Raw genomic sequence first — 16,632 nt, forward strand, 5'->3', positions numbered from 1 at the left:
GATGGTGAAGATGGTGAAGGTAAACTTAGTGAAGGGGTTGAAGAAGAACGTTGTGAGGATGGTGAAGGTAAACTTGTTGAAGGGGTTGAAGAAGAACGTGGTGAGGATGGTGAAGGTGAAGATGCTGAAGATGGTTTAGTTGGTGATGTTGGACATGATGGTGATGAGACAGAAGATGGTTTATTTGGAGATGTTGGAGAAGAGGGTGAAGGTGGAGATGTTGCTGAATTTGGAGAATAGGGTGAAGGTCGTGATGATGGTGAAGTTGGACAAGGTGGTGAAGTTGGACAAGGTGGTGAAGGTGCTGAAGATGATGAAGTTGGATAAGTTGGAGATGTTGGTGATGTTTCTGAACTTGGAGAATAGGGTGAAGGTGGTGATGATGGTGAAGTTGGACAAGGTGGTGAAGGTGCTAAAGTTGGAGATGTTGGCCATGAGACAGAAGGTGTTGACGAAGTGTAGGAGGAGTTTGATGTTAGTAGTTGGATAGGGTCTGATGAAGAGGCTTCTTTGAGTGAAGATGAATTTGTGGATGTTGATTAACAACTTGAACAACAAAATTGCGAAGGTAATGTGTTTGTTGAAATGGGTACAGGAAGTGGATGCACTACCTCAAACTTCCATGCACAAGCTAGGGGCTTATTTGATAGTGAGTGGGAATCTGATAGCTGTGGCAGTATATATGGAAGTGATGACTCAGATGATGAAAGTCCCCGAAATGGAGATTTTGGGATCTTCTCAGAGCCCATAAGTATGAAAGAATATAAATGGCAATTGAGGACCTACTTTCCTAAAAAAAAAAGATTTCAGTGATGCAATTAGAACTTATGGAGTGCATAATGGTAGGAAGTTGAAGATTTCTAAGAATGACAAGAGAAGAATTTGTGTTAAATGTTGTGGTTCATAAGGGAAATGTCCATGGTATGCATATTGTGCATATAGGAGTACCCAAAGTACATGGCAACTAAGGAAGATCATAGACAGGCATACATGTAGTAGAGAATACAACATTGGTTTAGTTACCTCGAAATGGTTAAGTGGCAAATTAGAGAAGAGCATGAAAGCAAATCCAGATATAAAGCTGAAAAATCTACACAGTAAGTTTTCTAAAAAAATGGAACATTGGTGTCTCAAGGTCTACAACAACTAAGGCAAAAGCAATGGCAACAGCCAACATTGATGGTTGTTTCAAACAACAATATGAAAGACTGTATGATTATGCACAAGAATTCCTGAGGTCAAACCCTGGGTCAACAGTGAAATTGAGTGTGGAACGATATGAGGATAAGGTTATATTCAAAAGAATTTATGTGTGTTTCAAAGCATGTAAGGACATTTTTGTCTCATGTAGACCTATTATACATTTGGATGGATGTTTTTTAAAAGGTAAATATGGAGGTGAGCTTTTAACTACTGTTGGAAGATATGGTAATGACCAGATGGTACCTTTGGCATATACTGTTGTTGAAGTAGAGAATAAGGAAACATGGACATGGTTTTTAGAATGGTTAATTGATGATCTTGGAGGAGGGGGATTATGTTCAAGGTGTACCTTTGTGTCAGATAGACAGAAAGTAAGTAAATAATTACCTTTTCATTGATTATGGATGTTCACCATCCCAATATAAAACTGACTTTCATTCATTACTGTGACAGGGACTTCTGCCAACTATACAACAACTTTTACCTGGTGTGGACCAATGTTTCTATGTAGGCACATTTATGCAAATTTTAGGAAGAAATATCCTGGCATAAATCTCAGACAATTACTATGGAAGGCAGCAGCAGCAACACACCCCCAAGCTTGGGAATCAGTGATGAGACAAATCAAGGAAGTCAACGAAGAGGCCTTTAAATACTTGATAGCTATTCCACCAAGGCAAGTACATTTCAAGTTCACATTACATTTCATATTTGGCTGAATGCATATTTCTTTTTGATAAAATTATTTGGAAGATATTTTCTGTTGATATTCCCAAATTAAATTCAACAACTGAATTTTATCTTTTAGATTTTCTGACTTTCCAAAATTGCACAAATACCCTGAAATATGTAATTAAGTGAGAGGAGTATGAGAGAATGAATGAATTAAGTGAAGTCCCCCTTTCTGCCTCCCTTGGGTCTCTTTATATAGGCTTGATTGGGCTTGGACTCTGAATAGTTTGTTGATAAGATATTTTCTGTTGATATATTATATCTTTCAAATATTCATTAGATTAAATCAGTTTTAAAGAATATTTGATAGATATTAAATTATCTTATATCCTATATCTTCCAAATAACTAAAAGATTTAGCTAATGATAAAATTATTTGGAAGATATTTTCTGTTGATATTCCCAAATTAAATTCAACAACTGAATTTTATCTTTTAGATTTTCTGAATTTCCAAAATTGCACAAATACCCTGAAATTTCCTTTATCTGCACTTTAGCCCCTTCTGAATTTTCCAAATAAAATATGATTTTGAGCCTTGAATTACCATTTGGACCAATAAAACTTATATTCTCAGCTGCACAAATAAACATTAGAATATCCAAGAATAATTTATGCACTAAAACTCACTTTTTACGTCTCTTTATTTCCCAAACCCAACAATTCCAATCATCGCAAATTCACTTAAAACCAACCATTTAAGCACAATTATCCCATCAAAAATTTTAATTTTAAAGCATAAATGTGAGCATAAATATGCACTCATCACTTTTACAAATACTTAAGTTTCTCTTGTTGCAAATTCAGGAACACCTGTTTGTGACACACTTGTCAATAACATATCTGAAGCTTTTAACAGCGTCATCTTAGATGCTAGGTGGAAACCAATCATAACAATGTTGGAAGAGATTCGTAGCTACCTGATGAAGAGGTGGGCATCCAATAGAGAGAAGATAAGGTTGTTTCATGGTCCCATTTGTCCCAAAATTCAAAAGAGACTACACAAGGAGTTACAAAAGACACATATTGGATACCTAAGTAAGTAAACTACAAAACTACTTACTCATTTTCTATTTGACTGATTCCATTGTAAATTTCTTCCTAATATTGTGTTTGAATACTTTGGCAGTTGGTCAGGTATGCAAGTTTTTTAGATCAGCCATACTTCCAATATTGCTGAAAAGTTTGTAGTTGATGTAGAGAAAAGATATTGTAGCTGCAGGAAGTGGACTGTAACAGGAATACCTTGTTGTCATGCACTGACTGCCATGAGGTTTTTAAACATCAATGCAGAAGACTACATCCCAATTTGGTTTAGAACCTCAACTTATGAAGAAACTTACATTCCATTAATTTTCCCTGTCAATGGACCTGAACTATGGGAAACTTACATTCCATTAATTTTCCCTGTCATATGTTGATGTTTTGCCTCCTCCGAAAAGGGTGTTGCCAGGTAGACCAAGAAAAAAAAGAAGACTGAAGACTTGGGAGCAAATAAGGGATGATACACAACTTGGCCAAACTAGAATCCCAAAGAGATGTGGCATTTGTAGACAACTAGGGCATATAAGAACTAATTGCCCTCAAGCACAACACCAATAAGCAACACCACACTTCACTCAACCAACTGAACAACAACACCAAGAAGCTACACCAGTACCCACTCAAGCAAGTCAGATTACTCAAGAAGAAGACCACCAAGCTATACCACAATCCACTCAACCAAGTCAAGTTACTGAAGAACCCCAGATCGATCACACTGCAACAACACTTTAAAAATTGTTCAACTTTGACTTGTATTTTGGATATGTAATTTCAACTTTAAGTAGTTTTGCTAAGACATATTCAGGTCATGTTTGACCTTCAATACTATTTTGGATGTGATGTATTTTGCACTATATAACTATATTTTGGATGTCATGTATTATGGATGATCTGTGATGTAATTTCTTAAGTGATCTTTAATCATCAATATGATATCATTTTGGAACAACTCTGATGTTTTATCTTCTAAAACTATAACCTGCAATGTTTGCCAGGTTGTTAAAATTGATGTTTTGGCAGCTTCTTTTGTGATGTTTAATGACTTTGTAGACCTTGTCAATATTGATGCTTTCAACACATTATTAATATTGATGGTTTGTATACCTTTATGCTGATGAAAAATCAAGGAAGTCTATAATTTTATGTGATGTTCATTCACTTCATAACATTCACTGGCTGTCAATGACAGGGCAATGTAAATTACATAACATTGACTTGAACAATAACAGAAACAAAATCTCATTACACGAACAATGTCATTACAACCACAATCTTCATTAACTAACAAACATTACATTATAACCCCATCAAACACCACTAGAACAAAATTAAAATAAAATACATACAAAGATGATGTTAATCAACCCCATCAAACATAAAAACCCCAACAACACCTTCTCCCTTCTCTGACAAACCACAAGTGATTTTTCCAAACAAATTATTTTTCTCCTTTGCCATCCAATTGTACTATCCCTTTCATCTATGTAATCTTCAGTGCGCCATTTGAAGAAATTACATCCTCGCACTTCTTCGTTTCGACTCCGGTGTTCAAAACATCCAACCCAAAACATCTCAGGATAAACCGAACTAATGTACCCCCAAAATCAAAACACAACGTACACAAAATACCTTGTAATTAGGGCACCCCAAAAATCCTTCCCCTGATTCTTAACAGTTTTTGCGACTCTTAATACGACAAGCTCTCCACAGTAGCATATTTGGTTGCCAACCATTCCTCCTGATGAACCACCACGTGAGGTCCCCCATGAGCAAGACGAGCATTGATTCATTGACATTGCCTCCACCAACCACACAATATTGCTTCCTCGACACCTACAAAACCACCTCAATCCCAACCACCCAACTTAGGGTACCCACCTCAGAAACAACGAACTTCACAGACTGAGTTAGGACGAACAACTTAGGGCACCCCACTTCAACTCCAAACCTTCACATCACCTCCTTCCCCTAAGCTCGTTGGAGATTAAAATGTTGGGCCAAATCTGTATGCATTTGGTTCTTCCAAATAAAAAATAACATTTTCATACCTTGCCAAACCTAAAATATGTGCATTTGCCACGTTGGATAAATAATTTGCCACATTTTTTAACCTTTAACGCCGTTGCTACCACCCTAACGGACACGACTTAATTTACACAATTTTCATAACTTGGGAATCTAATGTCTTCATTTTTAAAATCGAGTACTAAATGGAAATTCAGCTCTTAACTTGGAGACTAAATAACCTATTAAGCGATGTTGCTTCTTGCAATGTATAACTTTTTTCCTGCACCTATCAATTTTTTAATTTCTGATTTTGCCCTTATTTGAAAGTTACATAACAAAAGCAAAATATGTTTCCATTTTTTTTTTCTTTTTGGAATTTTTTTTCGAAACTGATTTCCAAAATTTATTTTACAGATGAGTTACCTCTTTCGAAATCTCCTTTCAAAACCACATACCCCTTATGGAATCCATTATCCGGATCATACCACTCTAGATTCCTAAATGCTTCAAATAAAATTTCCAAACGCAAAAACAAAATTAAACAAAATGATAGGGTGCAAGAAGCAATTGTCATTAATTTAACAATAGAACTACATATTGAGCTATCTTAATTTATTAAATTTCACCCGAAATAAAAAATAAAAAATCTCATAAAATTGACTTTAATTAGATGTAAGGTGACATGCTGATGAAATTAAAGAATTAATTAAGCCTTTAAGCTTTTACTATTTTATCAGTTTTGATAATGTTAAAAGAAACATATGAAAAGGCTGAAAGCGATAATTTCAAGAAGTGGTGCACGTGTGGTGACCATTTAGGGTTCGCATCCCAATTAAAATCTCAGGCATCACAGTGCTGCTAACTTTGCCAAAAATTTATACTGCCGTAAGATTCCCACGCTTCACGCCAAACCAAACAGATCACTGTGCCCGTTTGCTTCAGTTGAAAGGGTTGACTTGTAAATTTGCGCAAACCTTAAGGTCAACTCATCATTTTATAACCTATTTAAATCCACCCTGCAAACTAATTTTATAACTTAAAACTAGTTTATATAATTCAAAATTAATTATATAAAATGTTCTTTTTATATTCTAATTATTATTTACAGATGTAGTTTCACGCTGGTCTCTATCTCTAATTTTAGTTGCAGAAGACACTGCATTCATTGATTTGAAGCTTTATGCTTACGATTTCAAACTTCCAACGAACTTTCGAAAGGGATTGGACGAAGAAAAGGTCTTATATTCCATGCGTACAAATAAATATGTATTTAGAAAAAATAAATGTTATTTTTTTAAAAAAAAAATCACCTAAATCCGCAACCGTTAAAGTGAGAGTAATTTTATGGCATTAAACTTTGCAATTATTTTGGAAATTTAAAATGTTGAATAAATGGCCGAATTTTGAAGATTCGTATACGAGGAAGGTATTAACGAGAATTGAATGTGTAATTAAGATGTTTTGGTTGTGTAATTAATAAGATTAATTTCTTGACGTGTAAGTTGAATGTGTGGCCTTTATCGACGCTCATAAAGTAACAACAGTAGTTAGTTAACAGCTCAATTGATAGGACTGAGACTGATTATTTTAATTTATTTAAATCTTCTTTATTCATTTTTTTGTTTTAATTTCTTATTCTTTTCGTTAAGTTGCATTAAAGGGCCACCAAATGTCCTATCGAGAGGACTTCACCTAATTTATATAGAGATTTTTGAAAAAAAATGATAAGATTATGTTGAATAAAAGGAAATAGTTAGAGAGAGAAAAAAGGGGGTTAAGGAGGGTTTAATTGTATAATTAAGAATGATGAATGATGAGAAGATTCCGTACTCTTCTGTGCATACTTATGCGGTGTCTCCCACTCTCTTCATAACAAACACAACAATGGCATTGCCACCAACACTCACTAACACACACCAACGCATGCTGCACTCATGACTCCCAAATCCCAACGCCTCTCCGCCTGCCACCGCCACCCCACCGCCCCCATCACAGGCTTCTGCGCCCTCTGTCTCCGCGAGCGCCTCGCTGGTATCCCCTCCGACCACTCCCCTCCCTCTCCTTCACTCCGCCGCTCCAAATCCTGCTCCCGCCCCGCCGCCGCTGCCGCCGACCCCCGCCGCCGCTCCTGTGAGGTCCGCCCCCGCAGCTCCCTTTCCGATCTCTTCGACCGTGACGACTTACGAAAATCCCGCTCGCGCAAACACGCCTCCGAGGTTAGGGTTTCCAACGACGGCGACGATGATGCCGACGAGGAAACTAAGACGGTGAAGGAGTTTATAGATCTCGAGCTGCAGCTCCGCAAGAGGAACGGTGCCAGGGATTCCAGGAACTTCTGGAATGCCGCCGCGGAGAAGTTCAAGAAGTGGAAATGGAAACACAGGGCTAAGAAAAACTCTGACGCTGATGGTAATGTGAAGGGAACTGCAGAGAAGCGAAGGGCGCGGGGATTGAGAGAGACTCAATCGGAGGTTGGAGAATGCAATTTAGGGAGAAGATCCTGCGACGCGGATCCGAGGTTTTCGATTGAAGCGGGAAGAATCTCGTTCGATTGCCCTCGCGCTTCCTGGGATGGGTGTTTGATTGGGAAATCGTGTTCTAGGCTTTCACCGATGCTTTCAGTCGATGAAGATTCCAATTCCATTAACAGCAACGGCAACAATAACAGTGTTGGTTTGGGAAGTTCTGGCGACGGTAGAAGGAGTTTTGGTTTTGATAGATCAAGCTCTCGTAGGAGACAGTCAATTTCGGGGCTTGATGAGTTGAAATTAACGTCAAATGCGAATGTGAATGCGAAGGTGTCGCCGAAGGTGTCTCCGGCCACCTTCTATGGTGCCAAGTTGTTAATTACTGAAAAAGAATTGATGGACAGTTATGTGAGATCTTCAGCTGATGCTGTTGAATCTGGTTGTGTGATGGAATCTGATTCCAAGGATGTTTCTGGTGCAGCCAATAGGCAAAAGGGTGTCAAGAAGTTGCAGAAATGGCGGGATGTGTGGAGCAAGTTGGGTTTGGTACAGAGAACTAAGAGAAGGGAGGATAGGATTGGGGAAGAGGAGTGTGATTCTGGTGTTGTGGATGATAAGCCACTTGCAGAGTCTTTGCAGAGGCTTAGGAGGGTGGTTAATGTGCAAGCAAGTGAGCCTGTTGGTCAGAAGCTTATGCGAAGCTATAGCGTTAGCTGTAGAAGCCCTTGTAGAACGGATGGTTTCGCCGATGATTCTGAGAGCAAAGGGAGTAATGGGAGACACGAGTTTATGTTTCAGAGGAACCGGAGTGTTAGATATTCGCCAAACAATCCTGACACTGGCTTGCTGAGATTCTATTTGACTCCGTCGAAGAGCTATAAGAGAAGCAAGGCTGGAAAGAGTAGTGTTAAAGATTTGCATTCAGCAACCAAAATTGGCTTGTGAAACTGTATTAGCTGTTGAAATTGAAAGTATGTTTGGTTGTAAAAACATATATAATATTAATTTCCAATTTTTCTAATTGTGCTGGTAAGGTAACATATTAGATTACGGTTGCAATTTGTCTAATTTTGCTGGTAGCAAAAATAAAGTATTCTTTCCACGATGTTGTTCAGATGGTAACTTCCTGATTGTGATGGTTCGAGGAGGTTGGGAGCAAACCTTGATTTTGCTAGAATTTACTGTAAGGACGTGTCATACGCTGTTTAATGATTTATATTTTGTTGATGAAATGTGTATGAAGGGGTAATTTGCTGCCTCAAGTGCTGGCTATGGCATTTCATGCAAGATGGAGGTGTTGCCCTCACTCTATCTCTCTCTCTCTCTAAATGCAGCACAAAGGTTCACTGAGATTCTCATGCTGCATTTTCATATTACAGAGTAAGTTTCAGCTTCCAAGTTCTAGTTCAGCTATGCGGTTGGTTAGATGTGTGAATTTTGAAGCGTAACCTACGTACGTTTCTTAATAATCTACATACTCGATAACCTTTATATTGTTACATCTGCTAAACAATTCTTTTTAGGTTGAAAATGAAAAATTAAGACTATGACGTAGATGAGAATGTCTGATATATGTAATTGACACAAACTATATTGAAGGACATATTTTAGATTTACGTTATTATAACTCATTGCAAACTCGAAAATGGAGTTTTGAATATCCTTTCTCATGCCTTATGACAGATAAAAAACTTTTGGGCTGTCGGGCAGGCGTGGTAAAGATAGGTGGATTATAGTTTGTCTTAAGAATTTTCCTACTCAGCTAGATGAGAGGGGAAAAGTTTGAAACATAATGGCGGCAAAAATGATTATTCTCTACTATAGTAATGGGTTCTTTTAAATGAAATGGGGACAGGAACCCCCATTGTCAACCACTTGGAATCTAGAATTTGTCCCAGCGAATGAATAAATTTCCTTTTAGTTTTCCTTGTCAAGGACAACACGTTTATATTCTGTGGAAGATAATTCTGTCAGTGGAAACATCTACTACATAATGTAGGATAACTTTCCAAAAGAACACAGCAAAATCCTTCCCCATAATACTTGGTTGTAGAGATTTTACGGCTTCTCCGTGAACAACATATAATGTTTTCCTTGTTTAATTGTCTGTCTGAGAGAAAAGCACATTGCTTGTTATTAGAAAACACGGAGAAAATATTATAGTCTAATCTGGTGTCACTGCTTTATTATCCTTTGTGTTGGCTTTTCAAACCTAAAATTTATCATGGTCCTACTTCTGATGGTACCTTGATTACTTTTCTTTTCTTTTGCATTGAGGCACATCCTTGTTTACTCCTCAGATTGGTTTGCAGTTAGGAACGGGTGCCTGTGAATTTTGTTTTCCTCCGTTGGAACTTCCTTTTCTGTTTTTGTGCTTTATTTCTCTGGTTAAGCATTATGTTTCTCATTGAAGTTATATGCTGCTAGGATTTAGAAATATGACCATGGACTCCTTCAAGGCGATTCTTAATTTTTGCCCTGGCCAGCTAGTTCACTATTATATAAAAAATAATTTGTAGATATCTGTAATTGACTTTTTGATTTTGAAAATAGTTTCTTTTTGACTTTTCTTTTTGTATTTTATGCTGATGGTCATAGGTTTTGCTGATGAATGAAATCAATAACGCAGCAGATGTTGACCCTACAGAAAAAGGACTTACTGTAACTCTTAAGCATTGGTAAATTGAAATTCTGACTACTTTCCATTAAACACTTCACTTTTCACTGCTCTTTCAATGATGTGGTGTGAGCATACCACATCATTGCAGATTATAAAAATATCTGACTTATTTACGAAGGTGCTTCGGAATAAAAGCACAACCTCATTTCCATTAAGTATAATCAAGTTTTTCAGGGCACGTTTACGCAATATTATTTTCCTCAATACTGTTAGATTGATAAAGGCTGATAAAAGAAGATTTAAATATTTTCAGGGCACACTTGCTATGTGCTTGTTTAGAAAGTATATTTTTTAATATAATTTTTTAAAAAGTTATTAACAAAGACTATTTCAATTGCTTATACCATCATAAAAATTAAGTTTAAATAAAATTAACAATTTAAAGATGTAGTTTTATAATCGATTTTAATTTGAAAAAAGAATTTTGAGAGAAAATCTTAGAAAATACTAGTTGTCCTAAATCCAAACAGATTGTTAACTTACTCTATTTTCAACAAACGAATAAATATAATATTAGAAAAGTTAAAACCTGAGAATTTTTTAGTTTAAAGAAGATAAAATGGAGTTAAATACTGCATATGGATGTCAAAATGAAGCAAATGAGTGCTTTATTTCTCACGACTGATAGTGCAAAAAAGACCCCCTCCATCCTTGAAAATTAATTCTCAAACTCTCCTCCAAGATAAATTTTGCTTCATTACATTACTCATGGTTTGAAAAGACAAAGAAGCTAGGAAAAATTCTCTGTTAAAGATAATTAGCACTGTGTAACCTGTATATCAGAGGTTTACTATTCTCACTAAGCTAACATTTTCTTATTTTACAGTGTCCTCCATCTGACTGACAAATCCTCAGAGTATTGCCCAGCAACTTATCTCCTTTACCAATACAACACCGCTGTTATTACTCAATTTTTGTCTCCTCTTCACCTAATAATTATCCCCATCTACTATTACTGACAAGCACACCACCTGGTTCAATATCCTTGTATCTGTTATAAACCCCTTCCTTCTAAACCTCAACCTTTTCCATTTGGAAACCTTAAAGCCTCCAAAACTTCTTCAATTTGAAAGTTAATCATTGTTATATCCTCCAGAACATTAAATTGGGAGAAAAATGTAGTTCTGTTTCCTTAGAATCTCTACATTTTTTTTTCTTTAGAAATTTTATTTCACTTTGTTGCATTTTTCTATTAGTGCTTCATAATATATTTACCAATGCTCGTTGCATTCCATTGCTTGAATTTATGAAAACTGTAAATAAGGAAAACAGAAAAAAGCCCAGTTCAATAAGTGAAATTGCTGTGACACTAGTCAGGTTCACATATACATACATATCCATCAACAAAGAACAACAAATAGAGTGATTAGTCTTTTCCCTATGACACATTTATTGAAATTACAATATCCAAACAAACTCAATATTTACTACCACCACTAGTTTTGAGCACTCACTTCAGTCATTCATTCCACATCAAAGCCCTTCTCCTTGAACTCAGCAATGACCTCATTCCTCATCCTGATCCAAAGTTTCTGAGCCTCCTGTTCAAACTTCTTGTCCTTCATCTCCTTCTTGTAATCACTCTCATCCTTATCATCCTCAGCAGCTCCTTTGGGACCAATGCTTGTCCCAATCATTCCACCCTTGGCAATGAACTCCTGCATTGCCTCTTCATCACCCGGGTAAGGAAACATCCTCCGCTCGTACAAATGAGCAAGCTCCTTCTCTTCCTTTGGCTTTGGCTTCAGTGTCCACCAACCCAGTGGCGATGTCTCGTTGTACCACCACACTGCCCCCATCACTGCGTACGTGCATACCAAAGCCTTTCCAATCTGCTTCCAGAAGTAGTAGTTCTCCTTCCCCAACCCAATTTTCCTCAGGAAATCCTGGGCATGTTGTACACCTGCGTTGGAACATAGACGGGCCCACAAAACTTAATCAGAGATGCAAGATTCCTGTGTGAAACATTTTATCAAACACCTTGTGTTCAAGGTTTGAGTATGCGAAAATCGACCCGCATGCCGTTGATATGGTTTAACACGTACGTTGTTAAGATATTTATAGTTTTTCCAAATTTTGGGTATGTAGAAAGAGAGATACCTGTTTTGGGTTGTGGCTCCTGAAAGCGCTTCCGAGGCATTGCGAGAGTGAGAATTCGATCATTCGATCATCATTGAATACTGGTGGCGATGACGTGGTTTCGTAGCGTCGGCCAGGGCCTGGAAAGTTATTGGACATTGAATAAGCCCATTATAGGATCACCTCCAACACTTCATGCATCTTTAACTTGTTTTCATAAATTTCCTTTATAGTAAATATTTTTTTAACGTTTTCTCTTTCTTATTTAATTAATCCTACATTTCTTTAATCTTACACTCTTTTAACAAAAATATTTAAAACTTTATTTTTTATTTATAATTTAATAACTATTTAATTTAATTTTAAAATCTAATACTATTTAATATTTTTTCATATTTTAGTAATTATTAAAATATAATTTGTGTTATTATAATAATTATATTAAAAAATTAAAATTAAAATAATTAAAATAAAATTAAAAAACAAAAATAAAAATATAAAATCTGATTTAATATATATAAATATATTAAATTAAATTAAATTAAATTATTACTAAATTTTAAATAAAAAATAAAATTTAAAAAAAAGTCAATCATCCCCCATTAACTATGTTAGCGGAGAAAGTTTTTAATTTTATTTTATTTATAATTTATTAACTATTTAATTTAATTTAAAAATTTAATATTATTTAATATATTTTATATTTAAATAACTATTAAAATATAATTTATATTATCATAATAGTAATATTAAAAAAAATTAAATTAAAAATAATAATAATTAAGTAATCTAAAAATTTAGAATCCTATTTCTTTAATTTATTATTTTAATATAATTTAATATATTTATATATATTAAATCAGATTTTACATTATTATTTTTGTTATTTTGGTTTTTTAATTTTTATTATTGTTACTTTTATTTATTATTTTAATTTTAATTTTTTTAATATAACTATTATAATAATATTGTAACATCCAAAAATACAGTATAAAAACTATATAAAGGAATAATCACATATTAGTAATATTCCAGATCAGTCTTACAAAAGATGAGATGTACGCTTATGGTCGAACGTCCTTACAAGATAACGGAAAAATTAAAACTGTACAAATATGCAATCTAGACCGAACGGTTTACAGAAGACGTACCGAACAGTCATACAAAAGAAGAAAACAACAGATGACCGAACAATTATCACACAAAGAAACTAACTACTAACCGAACGACTCTACTGTTCGGTCTTAACTTCTACCTCGACCAAACTTTCTTCTTCCAGCGTCTCTTCCAGCCAAGTTTCTCCTTCTGCTCACATCCACACGGATGATCATTGTAACAGAAGGACAACCATCGAACGTACAAAACGGACAAGACAAGAAATAAGGTAAGCTTATGTAATTTAATTCAATTATCAACATATATCTCACTCAATCAATTTAAACAAGATAACTCATTAACTCTTTCATGCAAAGCCTAATACTAGACTCTGACTGTCCGGACTGTATGAATTATGTGTAGCTACGACGTTCGTGCACCCGGGTGATGTAGTAACTGGGATACCCTCAATAGCTGTCACCCAAGGTTAGTCCGTTCCGTCCAAATTAACCATAAGGACGAGGACCTCTTGCCATTCTCACACATGACTTACCCTTCTCAATGTGAGAAACGAGTAATCACGGAATATCAGGATGAACCGCCAGCTTAGCGTGCCCACATTCATACTTTACCATTCCAATATCAAATCATGAGATATTCCTTTCCGGAACACTCTTCCATAACCAAAGTCATTTCATCCATATCGTATTCTATCATCTTTCATTATTAAAACCTCAACCGAATCAATTTGAATAATGATCCCTTAGGATACCAAATACCGCACGTTAGTTTTTAATCCAGAACAAGACCGAACACTTGAAGTGAGACCAAGATGTCTCCAACTCAAACATAATCAAATTGAGAGAGTTACTCACTAGTTGTGAAAATGACCGAATATAATAATACTTCTCAGAGACTAATATAATCGAATGGTGTTTACCAAGTGAGCCAATTTAATGAACTGACTCTTGAGAGTTCAAACCGAACACCGTAAAGCCTAGGCCGAGTACTAGGACTCTAGGCCGAAACCAATTGAAACAGGTACTGTAGGACACCAAATAATAGTACTTGACGGAATCATATGAAGAAACCGATCGCCAATAAATACTTAGCTTCTTCATGAGCTAAACCTCAAGGAAACCGAATGTCAGTCGAAGACTGAACACTATAAAGAGCGAACTCTATGGAGTTTGGACGAACGCTCTTATTATAAAGATAGATTACGGAAACGAGAACGAGCGCCTGGTGTAATACCGAGCACTTACTTAGTACGAGCGCTTGGTGTAAGACCATGCACTACTAAACTTATAGAAGAAAGGCTTGATAAATATAATAAGATACCATTTAAATAGTTTTCAAGAACGAACGAAATATACAAATACATATAGATATATTAAGTTTACAACCGAATACCAAGGAACGACTACCCTTGGCCGAACGCTCATGTACAAATATTACAAAACGAAGACGCTCGTCCTCAACTAGAATTCTCTCCAAATGAAAGAATCCAGTTACAACCGAGTCCATAAGAAAACCGAACGGTCAATGACCTTCAGTGACGAACATAAATTTTCACATAGAAATACAGACTTAGAATTCATACTCTTATTAATACATTCCTCAGCATTTATCTTCATACATTCATACAGCCAAAACATAGTAGCAATCATACTTCATATTCATCTAATATTCACATAAACATGCGATCATTCCAAGCAAGAATAAAATTAAATTAAATAAGCTTCCCTTACCTCTTACGTGACCGAACGCTTCCAGATATGGTTACTGGTTCACCTCTATAAGTCCTTCTACCCTCAACGCTCAACAATTTCCAAAACTAAACCAAGTAAAAACCAAAACACTATCAGAACCACTCCTTTTAGAAGAGTGATCAACACATGAAACCAGAACTTGGTTTGCACGTCCAGGAAACCGCACGACTGAGTGAAGAGAAGAACTTACCAGCTCATATTCACAAACCGATCGGTTCAATCGAAAGCCCTTGACACCGGAAGAGTGGAAATGGTGCCCGAGTGATGATCGGAGAAAGAAAAGATGAGAATTTCTTAGAGAGAAGATGAAGGTTTTAGAGAGAAAGAGGAGAAAGTGGGTTCAGAGATTTGGAGGAGAAGGTAAACATGCAGAGAAGTGGCACAACATTTGAAATTTGGCATTAACTACTGCCGTCACAAAAAACGAACGTCCACTCTCCTGCAGCTAGAGCTGTCAAAACGGGTAACCCGGCCCGACCCAACCCGACCCACCATGGGTTGGTCACTTAGTGAGTCAACCCAACCCGACTCATTTATTAGCGAGCCGAAAAAATTCGAACCCGACCCGACCCACCACGGGTTGGTGGGTTAAACGGGTTGGCTCATTGGCTCACTTAATTAACTTCTTTTTCACTCTCTTCTTCCGAGATTCTTATAACATGTTACTTTGATCGATCAAATTGAAACAGTAATAATATGATCAATTAATATAAAAGAAAATGAAACAAAAGAAATATATTGTTATATATATATTTTAAGTTATCAAGCATAAAATTTTGCCAATTTAGTTTAATGAGACATACGTAATTACATATAGCCGTTAACAAAAATATATAGCACAAGATAAAACTGTCATACTTGTAGATAGGTCTAAAAACAAGATAAAACAAATAATATATTCCTGAATTATCCAATCTATAACATTATCCATCTATTAAATTGGAGTCCTGAATGAATAAATCCATAGGATTATGCTCTCTTGAAGCATCTTCTTCTTTATCTCCATCTACAATACAATAAAAAGTAGTGTTAACTAATAATATTGAAACACAAAGTAATAAATAATTAAAGACATATTACTAAGTAAAAGTTATACATTTTGAATAATTAATTTAATTTTAATAAAAAAATAGAATTTAAATAATTAATTTAATTAATTTGATTTAATTAAAAAAAAAAGGTGGGTTGGTGAGCCAACCCGACCCACCACGGGTTCAACCCATGTGAGCCGAGTTCTTAGTGAGCCGGGTCAAAATTGGCTCGCATAAAAAAATTGTCATTTTTTTTCAACCCAACCCGGCTCAAACCCGTGGTGAGCCGGGTTGGCTCACGGGTTTCAACCCATTTTGACGGCTCTACCTGCAGCCACTTGTTTTCCACTTTCTGATTTCCAGATCCCCTTCCTTGACACTTGTTTTCCAGTACTTGGGGTTTTTAGTGAGTTTTAAATGGGTTATGACAAATATAAATTATATTTTAATAATTATTAAAATATGAAAATATATTAAATAATATTAGATTTTAAAATTAATTAAATAGTTATTAAATTCTAAA

General features: G+C 35.7%; 2 protein-coding genes across 2 annotated transcripts; one reads left to right on the top strand and one right to left on the bottom strand.

Annotated features, from left to right (window-relative positions):
* Positions 1 to 6,841: 6,841 nt before the first annotated feature.
* Positions 6,842 to 8,473, top strand: LOC124841676 (protein OCTOPUS-like). Its single transcript, XM_047317990.2, has one exon. The coding sequence runs from the start codon at positions 6,919 to 6,921 to the stop codon at positions 8,395 to 8,397; it is 1,479 nt and encodes a 492-aa protein (XP_047173946.1). The 5' UTR covers positions 6,842 to 6,918; the 3' UTR covers positions 8,398 to 8,473.
* A 2,919-nt stretch (positions 8,474 to 11,392) lies between these two features.
* On the bottom strand, positions 11,393 to 12,391 carry LOC124841679 (uncharacterized). Its single transcript, XM_047317992.2, has 2 exons — positions 12,233 to 12,391; positions 11,393 to 12,035 (listed from the first exon to the last, which is right to left on the bottom strand). The coding sequence occupies exons 1-2, from the start codon at positions 12,270 to 12,272 to the stop codon at positions 11,596 to 11,598; spliced, it is 480 nt and encodes a 159-aa protein (XP_047173948.1). The 5' UTR covers positions 12,273 to 12,391; the 3' UTR covers positions 11,393 to 11,595.
* Positions 12,392 to 16,632: the final 4,241 nt, after the last annotated feature.

Source organism: Vigna umbellata, chromosome 1, assembly GCF_029865625.1.
Source record: "Vigna umbellata cultivar VRB3 chromosome 1, Vumbellata_1.0, whole genome shotgun sequence".
Classification (NCBI taxonomy): Eukaryota; Viridiplantae; Streptophyta; class Magnoliopsida; order Fabales; family Fabaceae; genus Vigna; species Vigna umbellata.

What these genes read in the sequence shown, in the direction of transcription:
- LOC124841676 (XM_047317990.2), top strand. Translation starts at nt 6,919, where the DNA reads ATGACTCCCAAATCCCAACGCCTCTCCGCCTGCCACCGCCACCCCACC.
- LOC124841679 (XM_047317992.2), bottom strand. Translation starts at nt 12,272, where the DNA reads ATGCCTCGGAAGCGCTTTCAGGAGCCACAACCCAAAACAG. An exon ending in GGAGCCACAACCCAAAACAG is followed by an intron (nt 12,036 to 12,232) that starts GTATCTCTCTTT and finishes GTTCCAACGCAG; the next exon opens with GTGTACAACATGCCCAGGAT.